Source organism: Morus notabilis, unplaced genomic scaffold, assembly GCF_000414095.1.
Source record: "Morus notabilis unplaced genomic scaffold, ASM41409v2 Scaffold2342, whole genome shotgun sequence".
In the NCBI taxonomy this organism is placed as follows: domain Eukaryota; kingdom Viridiplantae; phylum Streptophyta; class Magnoliopsida; order Rosales; family Moraceae; genus Morus; species Morus notabilis.
In genome coordinates, this window is record NW_010363825.1 from 16,830 (window position 1) to 28,860 (window position 12,031).

Below are 12,031 nucleotides of genomic sequence, written 5' to 3' on the forward strand. Positions count from 1 at the left end.
TTTTGTGATCGGAAGCTTCAATAAAACCTTGAGCTATGAGGAAACGTTTGGTTCATAAATTAAAATTATGAGAGTAAAATTATTTTTTATTTATGTGTATTTTTTTAAGAGAAAATATTGTAACGAACTATAAATTATGATTCATATCAGAGTATAAATTCCCTAACCAAACATCACTTATGACAAAAGTAATCCATAGTTCATTCCACATTTTAATAGAGATAGACAAAAGTAGTCCATATATATACATTTTTTTTTTTTTTGTTGAAACAAAAAAAAAAATTGAAGGCTACATTTTAATAGAGATAGATATGTGTGAATTTGTGGGAAATGCACTTTTGGGAGGGTCCCAAGTACTGATTAATTTACACACACAAAATAAAGCCATCACAAGATTTTCAATTTTACAGTAGCAAATTGTTACACAATATCGAAAGAGGAAGTAATGGAATGTAAAAATAAAAAAGGGGAAAAAAACACTATCCCCTTACCTTCGCAAGCAATTACAAACACGCATTCTATTCATCAAAAAAGAAAATAGAAGAGCAAGCATTCCAACCCAAAAAAAAAAAATGGAAATATGAGATGATGTTTTCATACCTAAAGGATCCTACATCAGACTCCCCTTGCCATTAATTGTAAGTTTCTGGTCAATGGAAATTGCCCTTCCTATTCCAGAATAAGGAATATATCAAAATAATCTCGCACCACCCACATTAGACGCCGTGCTAAGATCAAATATGCAATCCACTAATCATTGCCGGGCATCCTTTGGAGTAACGTAGCTTCTGCTTTCGGTCACGTTATTAGCATTAGCGAGGACCTCCTGTGCGATTTCCCAGCTACCTCTTCTTTCCCAACTCGAGTGGCGAGTTTCTGACCGTATTGTTGGAGCCCGATGGTCGGCGCCCAAAACGGAGTCAACCTCTGAGGTGTTATGGGGTGGTCCATTGCTACCTCTGCTACGTATGTCCTCGTCAATTTCTTCAAAATTACGACGTTGGGAGATCTTCAAAAGATCTTCGCCAATCTCTAAATCGTCTTCCACCTTTGAGCGTGGATCTCCGGCCATATCGTCTGGTTCTGCTTCCCGCGGAGAGGGCAGAGGCAGTGGCTTTTGTACCTCCTCTTGGACAAAAGCCCGAAAGTTATTCCTCGAGGGTTTTACTTTTGTACAGAATACTTCGAGAAAATTGTTCAAACAGCCCCGATTGTAGACATTGATCCTGTTGTCAGCTCTGTATCGGAAATTTTCATATGTAGTCTGGAAAACAAAAGGCAAAATTAACCAAAATGACACAAGGAACAAAACCTAAATGAAACAGAATAGTCAACTATCCTCAAAAGTGAATCCAAATCGTCCATTAACTTGCATGTAGCCACAGCAAAAGCGTAATTGATTAAGCAGTTCTACGAATTAACCATATTAAAGGTTTCAATAATAACTGGTAAAGGAAGCAATTAAGCGGCTATATCAAGGCTAATAGCAGTTATTCTAACTCCAAATTTCCAACATTTTAGCACGTAGATCATGAATACCTTTGCTTCAAGGGCATATAAATCCTTCCATGTTAGCTGGCAACAAGTTCTTTAAATGAGTTTCTTTACTTGGTTCTGACTTTAGTTCATGAGATGCCCTACTGGTTAGTCGAGTTTTTCTAACAGAAAGCACCGAAAATTCGAATACGCCCACTACTGAATCATCTACTTTTTAAAAGCAAATCTGTCTTTCGCAGTCATCAAATGACTAGTGGACCTCAAGCTAACCCAAAAAATACAGAAATAAGAAGTTTAACTAACCTGGTTTGTACCGATAAGGTACAGATGGAATCCAGTTAATCCACCAACAAACCAAAGTGAAATGAAACAATAAGCCATTAGTATAACAGATGCAGGAGATTCTTTCATTGCCTTCCAAACCGTGCTCTTATTATCGCCCATCAGAACCTTGATGTACAAAGCTGATAAGGCAAAAACATAGATGCAAAGAAGAGTCGAAGAAGAAACGAACAGAAAGAAGTAACGATAGTTCCGCTGCACATATACATAGGCAGTTAGATATCTAATCTAAACCGCTTACTAAAAGCAGCAATCAAAACTCAAAGAATATAATGGAGCAGGCATAAATAATGTGAGCAGCATACCAATCCAATGCATTGACCCACCCAAGGGCAATGATGATCAAAACGTTCCACACAATTGTTGCAAATGGAACAATGGGAGCAACGTGGAGGACGGTATAGCATACAAGTCTCGCAATATTTCACCCTCACAGGAAGACCATTGACTATCACTTCTTTCGTCCGAGGAAACTGAAGACTTGGAGTTTGCCTTCCCCCAATCTCATTTGAAACAGAAGAGTCGTAACGAAACTCTTCCTCCGGTGGATGTGAGTTACGTGGGATAATTCCTGGGTCCCGGGCTGAAGTATGAAAAAGAAGCACCAACACCTATAAACATCAACTATCGAATCAAATCATAGAAAATACTAGGATAATAATAAACAAATCAATAAACAAGAAGTTAATCAAAAGCTATGTAAAACTAACATAATGAGAAAGAAAATGGAAATGGAAATTCCAAGGAAGACAACATAAAAATATTTGATTTTGTAAAAGTACACAATTTCATGCTTAGGCCGGATGCCACCAGAAGACAAGACCAACTAAAATCATTCTTCACCCTCAACACTTATACATTCCAAAACTTAGGTGTCCATGGACTAAAATGTTGGCAGACACTAACTAATAAGAGGGGGAAAAAAATTAGTGGAAATTCAGGCTTTATTTCATTTATAGAAGTTTAGACTTTAGACTAACAGAGATCTTTTTCAACACAATTATGAAAACAACTTATCAAAAAAAAAAAAAAGACAAAGACAAAGAAAACACACACACACACACACTAAAGTTTAACCATAAAATATGACAGTAATGTACAACCAAATGTAAGGACTTTGTGCAAATTTATAACAGCATCAACTACACTTCTTGGCAGAGGGTAAATATTCTTCAAAGTTATAGAGGATAATGAATGATTTAAACCAATAGAAAATAATAAAGTGAAACCCTGTTAACTGCAATAGTTATGCCTTTTTTGTTGTGGAATTGGACGCAGATCCTAATAGATTCAAATTCTTGTTAACAGGAATATGAAATTTCTTATCACCAAGTGGATATGGACACGCTCAAGTACATGATCTTTCATGATGCATTGAGGAACTCAAACATTGATATAGATATAAAGTCAAGAGGACTAACATAGATAGTAAAAACAATTGCCACCACGAGAATCGCATATCCCGAATTTACTGGCGAAAATTCGTGCCGAAGATGTCTCGCAACAAACGCACAAAAGATTATCACTGGCACTATAATCAGCAATAAAGTGACAAGCAGTGACCTTGCATCTGGCCCAAATACTAACCTTCCACCAAGGATGAATTTCTGAGGACAGAGAAAGAAAAAAATAAAATTGCAATCGTATTTTATTAACCTATTAAACAGAGGGAATTTATGTAAGTATTAACATAATACAATTAAACTATTGAAACCATGCCAGAAAAAGCTTTAGCAAAATATGAATAGCAGATTTTATTAGTGGGCTTCGCCAGGCTCCTGATTACATTAGAATAATGTTAACATTTCAGTATATCCAAAAGCTATCTGGAGGGTAAAGTTAATGGAATAAGTTATACAAGAAAAGATATTGTTCTTCACATAAATCCTATAAATTCTTGCCTCCAAGTGAAGGGTAAAGACATGGCAAGTACTGTAACATAACATCAAACATTGGATTTGAATGCTTCCCCTTCACAACACTGGAAAGCAGATGTTAAGTAAAATACAGATGCAGAGGAGAATCGTGTGTATTGTCAGCATATATAATATTATATGAAATCCAACACTGATAAGTCCAACTAGCAACACTCTCCATCACTTGGGCTATTTGGCAAGAGAGGAAAAAATGTATTTTTGAGGATTTAGAAGGGGATGTTAATGTAGTGTGGGACAGAGTTAAATTTAGTGTGGCACTGTGGTTTTCGCAAGTTAAAGGCTTCAATTCATTTTCCTTTTCAGATTTACTTAGAGGATGGGATTTAGTCCCGCTTTAGTTTTGTGCTCCTAGTCCTCTTTTGTTCTGTTATGCTTTGGTGGACTCCTTGTCCCCTGTTATACCTTATCTTTTCCATTACTCATCAATAATATTTTCTGGTTTCTTCTAAACAAGAAGTCTTAATTTTGTTAATCTATTAGGCTAGGCTGGATATGGAAGGACTGCAATAAGTATGCTAAGACTCACAGAGGAGATGTAATGGCACAACTTGCACAGAATGAAATTTCAACAGAATAAAAGTGTTAGCATATAACGACTAGGTCAATTCAGACTTTAGTAGCTGATGATTTTCGGAGCCTTAGGATCCGGGTTTCACGGTGAACAAGAGGAAAAAAATGTTGTAAGTTTCCAGAAATAGAAAAATTCAGTGTTTTGAGATCAACACGAATGGAAAAACAAAATGATAATAAGTCAAAAGCATCTACTCATGCAAATGTTGTCTAAAAGGATTAATGGAGTTCAATTATAGTGAAGTGAAAGTGTGAATTCTCCATTTGACATGATATTACCTTGTATTATAATCTTGTACTTTACTCTTTCCACTGATTCTCTTAGACGTGATATTACTTGATTATGAAAAGTAATCGACGGACATGTTTACTTGTCGTGAATAGGAAACGGAAAGGGAGAAATGTTTCTCATTCCCACCTATTCAAGTGCTTCTTACAACATGAGGAATACTAACTTAATATTCAAGGGAAAGCCAATCCTTAGTTAGCCAAATGGGTATTTCTTCCCTTTCCTTTAGAATTACATTTACATATTTCTAAATTTTAACTAATAATTGTATCAACACGCACATTTTTAGTACTTTAGTTATTAGGATTCCGATTCCTAAAGTCAGTAAAACACTAGCAAGAGAATCGTATTGTATCAAATTCCACTTCCTAATAGGTACTAAACACTACGATAGAAAGGGAATCAATGATCTCTTTGCCTATTTGCTTTCGTATTAACTTTAATTGCAAGTTAGTAAAATGCCCTAAAACTCAATTTCATTACTCCAACGGTGTAGACAAAGCTTCCCTAGGGCACGCCTAAATCTAGAAGAATCACTAAATTCAATGCTTCATAGATGGAGAATCACTCAACTACATTGCCAGAGCTTTAAGCAAAATCAAATCAAAATAGCTAAAAAAAGCGAAAACCAAACGAACGAAAAGAAGCAATCAAAATCCACTAATTTGATCAAAAACCCAACAAATCTGAAACCAAAAAAAGAAATGAAAATCTGAAATTGAGTGAGAAAGGCTTACATTACTTCCTTTCCAGGCTTCGTAGACGCGCTTTGCCATCACCATTGACCACCCACAAAAACCCAACAAAAAAAAAATTCAAAGACTAGGAAAAAGGAACAGAGTTTAACATTTTCAAGTTGTGAGACTTGCCCATCTCATCATTTCGCATTCATATTTATATTCTTCCATATACAGTCCACCATTATTCCCTAACAAATAGAACCTAAAGGAGTGATGATCTCGGCTATGGCGGTTTGCGAGTTCAGATTTTTTTTTTTTTTTTGGGTGTGAGAAAAGGGGTTTCGAAAATTTTTGTGTGCTTGGAATATATAGCGAACTGCAAAATAAATGAAATGAAATGGAAATGAAAGGAAAAGAAACCCTTTTTCTCTTTCTCTCTCTCTTTCTCTCTCTCACCTCACGTCACTCTTACACTCTGCGTGTGATGACCAACCCAGCGTGCCTTTTTTTTTCTAATCTTTTGAATGACTTTGGTTCAAGATTCATATCATGTTTAAATCATACTTCATAATTTATTATAATATTTTTTTTATAAAAAATACACATAAATTAAAAAAATATTTAATTTATAAATTAAAATTATGAGATTAACGAATCACGAACTATGATTTAAATTAGATACGAATCTCTTAATTAAATAACTCTTAAAAATAATTTTAAATTATAATTTTAAATTTATCAATTAAACGTTCTCTAATCTGCCCCTAATTAGATTCTCAAAAAAAATCTGCCCCTAATTAGAATGTAATTACCGCTCACGTCAGAGGCTTTGTATGACGTGGCTATTGTTTGGTGGCTGTTAATAAGTTAATAGTCCAGCACTCACTCTACGACTTTGATTTTTGACAGTTCAATATTTATATTTTGTGGGAAAACTTTTTCAAAATTACATTCATCAGCAAAATAAACCGAGTAATCACCCAAAAATGATTTTCCTCATAAAAAAAACCCAAAAATGATAACTTTTTTCTTTTTCTTTTTATTACATGATGACAACGTAAAATTTTCTTTTATAGAAGAAAACTAGCTAAAAGTATGTGCATTAATGTAGAAAGTACTGTTATATTATATAAAAAGTTAAAAAAATTTATAGTATAAGATATATACATATATACAATATATTATAGCCTTTGTTTTTTTTTGTTCTTTTTAACTACAAAATAAAAAATTTTAAAAAATTAATAATAATAATTAAAGAAGTTAAAAATCTTTAATTATATGTAGTATAGATTATAGGATTTAGAAGTAGTTATATTATATGGTCTTTGGGTGATTTTGAGTGGATCCGTTGCTTTTGATTCAGATTTGAATTGATTAAAAATTGTTAAAATATGTATTCAAAATAGTAAATGTTGATTTTTATTGATAATTGATATAAATTAGTAAATATGTCTTACCTTGTGGTCAATCTTTTTGAATCTGGTGTTTTTAGATCTATTGTTGTGGCAGTTGATATTTGTGATAGTGATATTGAAATATTGATATTTTCAAATATTTTTGAAATAACTGTAGTTATTTGTGCTCCTTTTTGTTGAAAATAAACTTGCAAGATTTTTGTTTGTTCGAGCAATAATTGGTTGAATTATAAATAGATCAGTAAAGCTTTCATCAATTATTAATGTTCATCAATTGTTAATGTAGAGCATGGTTTTTTGATCAATGTGTGTGTTGTTCTTCCAACCACTAAAGTAATTTCTAGTTTAATTTATTTAAAAAGGTGCGACTTTATTTTATTTTAGTGTATTTTTATTTAATTATATTTTTCATTTAAATTATTTATACTATTATCATTTGAGAGACTTTGAAAATTTGGAGCAAAATGATATTGAAATTAATAAAATCGGACCACAAATCAACACATTTCTTTTTCAATATTTTTCTTTTTTAGTCTCAAGCGCGCGCTACGCACACATAATTAATTTAAAATAACGGCTAACACAAATTATTTAAAAAAAAAAAGAAGTAAAAAAGACGACATAGAAGAAATGAAAATAATAAAGGAGGAAAATCTTAAGCAAATAGAGAGGGAAAATAATCTAACTTATTTCGTTGTGTTTTAAATTAATTCTATTTTATTTTTTTTATTTATTTTGGTGTTATTTGATTTTAATTTAGCATATTTTTATTTAATTTTATTGTATTATTTATGGTATTTTTATTTAAGTAATATAAAAAATTTAGCACAAAACGGTGGTAAAACGGACAAAATTGAACTCCAAATCAATTCAAAATAGTAAATAACTATAATAAAGAATAAAAATCTAAAAAATAAACAAGAAATGGTTTGAAACCGTCTGATTAAAAATTTTGAAGGCTGTGATTCGCGCGTGAAAAGCACGCGCAAGAGAAGCGCATTCAGCGAGGAGAAGATGCCAGCTTCACAGTGGTGGCCCCCTGTAACGCCCTCAAGAATTAAGTATGTTTAATTATACTAATTGTGATTTATTAGTGTGCCTAATTTGATTTTCTCAATTAATCAAGAAATTTTAAATTACTTTTAGTATTCACAATTCCACCCCGGAAGTGTGTGGGAATACATACTTCCACCCTTTCCTTTTATTTACCCTTCAATATTACTTTTTTATTTTATTTTCCTTTTCGTTTCCTTATTTCCCCTCTCACTCTCTCCTTCTCTCACTCTCTCAATCTCTCTCTCACCCTCTCTCACGTCTCTCCCTATCTCTTTCTCAAAGCTCTCTCTCTCCATCTCTCTCTCATTCTCACTCACTCTCTGTCTCTCTCCCTCGCTCAAAGCTTATCTCTCTCTCTCTCTCTCTAAGCGGATTTTGAACCGGATTCGAACCAAAAATAAGGATTTGCAAGAACTTTTCAACATCAAAGTCTAGATCAAGGTAAAAACTCTTTGAAACTCTCTTTAAATTTCAGATCTAGCATTGTGGAACTCGTTTTAGTCGAGTTTAGTGATTTTTGGTTTAGATTTACTTTTGAATGGATTTTGATGAAATTTAGGGGGTTTTGATTCTTTGAACCCCAATTGTTGATTGGAACCTGGTTTTGTTAATTTCTTTTGAGAATATGTTGAATCGGACCCAAAATTTACAGGATTTGGCTTTGTTCTTCGCAGATCAGCCATTTTTGGCCCTGACATTTCTCCCCACCAGTCGACCGGTCACCACTCCACTGGCCAACCGGTGGAGTTGCACTTCTCTGTCACCGGTTGACCGGTTCACACTAATCTGACCCTCAACAGTTTAATAACCTTGTTTTGACCCCGAAATTCAATGTAGAGCCCACCCAACCTCATTTAGAAACTTAAAGTGAGCGGATTAGCCACATTAATCCTTATTTCCATTCCATTTCTCTTAATTGAATTCCAATTCTCAAAGAATCATGATTTGAATTAAGAATTATTTATGAACTTTGATTTTGAGTTAAGGCACACTAGCATGATACAATTGTATATAATTAAGCAAGATTGTTTAGAGGAAAGGATAAACTCTAAATTGTTGGTCTTGATGACGAAACTAGTGGCACAATTGGACTTGGAGCTTCAAAGACAAGTGGAGCTAGGGCTACGTGAAAATAGCCGCAGGTTTGATATCTAAGAGGTAGGATATTCTTCCCATATCATTGCTAGCCTATTTTAAAGTGTTTTGCCCAAGTAATGTTTTCAAAAGATAAGACTATGTTGATAAAGAAAAGTACTTTCAAGATAATAGCTTGATTTTCGCTATTGATCTCATAATGGACTGATTTCAAGTTTTAATGAACATTTTCTTAAGATAAGATACCTTGCGAATTGGTAAGCTCGTTGATGGCCTAGATAGGATATGGAGATCGTATCCTTGGAGACAGAACCCGAAATCTGGACGGGCCACTACGGTGGTGTTAAGGCCTTACTTTGGTCATAAGTAATTTAAGTTACATTACTTGTTGGTTGCCTGTAATCTGGAATTTCAGTTTATTTATCTTTCAGAAAAAGGTTGTTTGGTTCCGATTGATTATTTCGGGCCTGGTTATTTCATTTTATTCACTTATTTATTTAGTTTTATAAATCTTATCCTACTGGGCCTTTCGCTCATTCTTCGTATGTTTCAAAATGTATTTAACCCTACTCAGGCGACGCTAGAAGTAGCGTAGAATAGGCGAGGAATTCAATTATAGAAGAAAAGAAGCGGTGATGCATTTTCCACCTTTACCATACACATTAAGACATGTATTAACTATGGATTGTAAAACCCTAAACTTTACTAGACTGTGGTTGATGTTAGTTAAAACTTTTCTGTACTTATTTATGTATGCACAAGTGTAAACCCTGTAGATGCCGGAGGCTGACTTTTGATGTTGATCTTAATAGTAACTGTGTTTTTTAAAGTCCGCCTCCCTCTTTCTTAAAACTCAATTTCGTTAAAATAGCGGGGCCTATTTAAAAATACCTGAGTGTCTTGGATTTGAAATAAAATTTTGAACTGCTAACGGTTTAATCACCCTCTTAATCAGGTTTAATTTCTAAACAATCTTCCACATCACTAACCCCTGTTTGGGGGCGTGACAACCCTGCCACTTTTTCCTTCGGCCAGCCGGGCGTCAACACGTGGCAATCTTAGATCGAAAGACACAAAAGTCCATGTGCAGAGATGGGAAAAGAGAAGAAAAAAATGATAAAATTAACAATTCACATTGAAAAGATAAGAGATAGAAACAGAATTTTGAAAATGTTATTATACAATAAACAATAAATTATTAGTGTATAAACAGTGCACGTTTTTTTCCTTTAGTATATATATAATATGTGTGGGGGCTTAGACATGATCTTGGATGAAAATACAATTATATCTGTTTAACACAACTCAATTCAAACCAAAAACTCAACCCAACCCACACACCAAAATTGACAACTCATCTATCGTGTAAATATTTTGGGGTCCTTTATAAATCTTTAACCCAAATTTTTTGTGTGGTCGGTGGGTTAAGCTTTTTCCAATCCGAACAACCCAACTCAAACTGAACTTTGTTTTTCATTTATTATATATTTGGTTTAACTTCTTTTTCGGCATATGACTTTTGGATAATTGTTGGACTTGGAAATTATGATGTTGGATTTGAGTTTTATTTTTAGTTTGATATTGAGCTTATTTTTTGATTTTGAGTTTGGAGTTTTGATAGCTTCTATTATATTGCGATTATGTTTTTATTTTGTATAAGTAATCTATTCTATTCATTAGACGCTTTTTAATTTAGGAGACGTTTGGTTCATGAATTAGAATCATGAGATTAGAATCATGAGATTAGAACTATTTTCAATTTACGTGTATTTTTTGTAAGAGAAAACACTGTAACGAACCATGAACCATGATTCAAATCATGGTATGAATCCTCTTACCAAACGTCTTCTTAATTTGATAAGTTCAAACTGAGCAACCCAACCCAAACTGACGGGAACCAACCTACCCAAAAACCACAGTTTGCTTCAGGATTTAATGTTTGTTAGATTTAGGGGACGTTTGTTTCCTATATTCGTATCTGATTTTGAATCATAATTCATGGTTCTCTAGAGTATTTTCTCTCATAAAAAATACACGTAAAACGAAATGATTCTGAATACATAAACTAAACGTCCTTTTAGGTTTTCTAAAATCACTGTCTTTAGGTTAGGTTAAAAAATAATCTAAACCTCCAACGCAACCCACATACAGGCCTAATTACAATGGGTGGAAATACTGATATAGTGAAAGGAGAAGATTTCATTTTGATATCTTATGTCGTATCGAAATTTATTTTTAGTATCTTATATTTTTTATAATATTAAATTAGTATCTCAGCATTTTGAAAAGCAAATGCTATTCACGTGCATATTTAGTTTCTAAAATTCTTTTAAATATATGACTAAATTTCTTTTTTAAGTAATTTATTTGTTTATTGTTAATTTATTTAATCTTAAGATATTGTAAAAAAAAAGTAGAATAAATTAGTGAGACAAAATTAGATGATATATTTTTTAGGAGATACATTTGAAAAAATAAAATTTGATTGGAGAGAGGGAAACAAAGAAATATTTGTGAAACATTATGTTAACAATGTAATTAGAAAAGATATCAATAAGGAAGAAAATATTAATGTAAACAAATAAAAATAACAGAGATAAAATGGAAAAAAAAAAAAAAACAAAGAAGGACTAAAAGAAGAAAGAAAGAAAAATATGGAAACACTAAAAAATAAAAGTAATAATAAAAAGGAGAATAATGATTAAAAAGAAAAAAGAAAAATCAAGTAAGGAATAAAAAATAAAAAGAAAAGAGAGAGAAGGACTAAAAACAAAGAAAAAATTGTATAAAAAAATAGCACTTTCAACAAAAACTAGGACGCAAAGAAGGACTAAAAGAAGAAAGAAAGAAAAATATGGAAACACTAAAAAATAAAAGTAATAATAAAAAGGAGAATAATGATTAAAAAGAAAAAAGAAAAATCAAGTAAGGAATAAAAAATAAAAAGAAAAGAGAGAGAAGGACTAAAAACAAAGAAAAAATTGTATAAAAAAATAGCACTTTCAACAAAAACTAGGACGTTTTGGTTGAAATGGGAAACATGCAATTCGCACTTTTATCATTGTTAGATTATAAGACATATTTCTCATTGACATTTTTGGATGCGGTAAACATTGAAAAGATATATAATTTACATAAATATTCTACCGA

General features: G+C 32.6%; 1 protein-coding gene across 1 annotated transcript; it reads right to left on the reverse strand.

Annotated features, from left to right (window-relative positions):
• Positions 1 to 328: 328 nt before the first annotated feature.
• Positions 329 to 5,822, reverse strand: LOC21385539 (protein S-acyltransferase 8). The gene is made up of 5 exons (XM_024170071.1): positions 5,373 to 5,822; positions 3,261 to 3,446; positions 2,145 to 2,450; positions 1,801 to 2,034; positions 329 to 1,264 (listed from the first exon to the last, which is right to left on the reverse strand). Exons 1-5 carry the CDS (start codon positions 5,415 to 5,417, stop codon positions 755 to 757), a joined length of 1,281 nt encoding a protein of 426 aa, XP_024025839.1. The 5' UTR covers positions 5,418 to 5,822; the 3' UTR covers positions 329 to 754.
• Between the last annotated feature and the right edge of the window lie 6,209 nt (positions 5,823 to 12,031).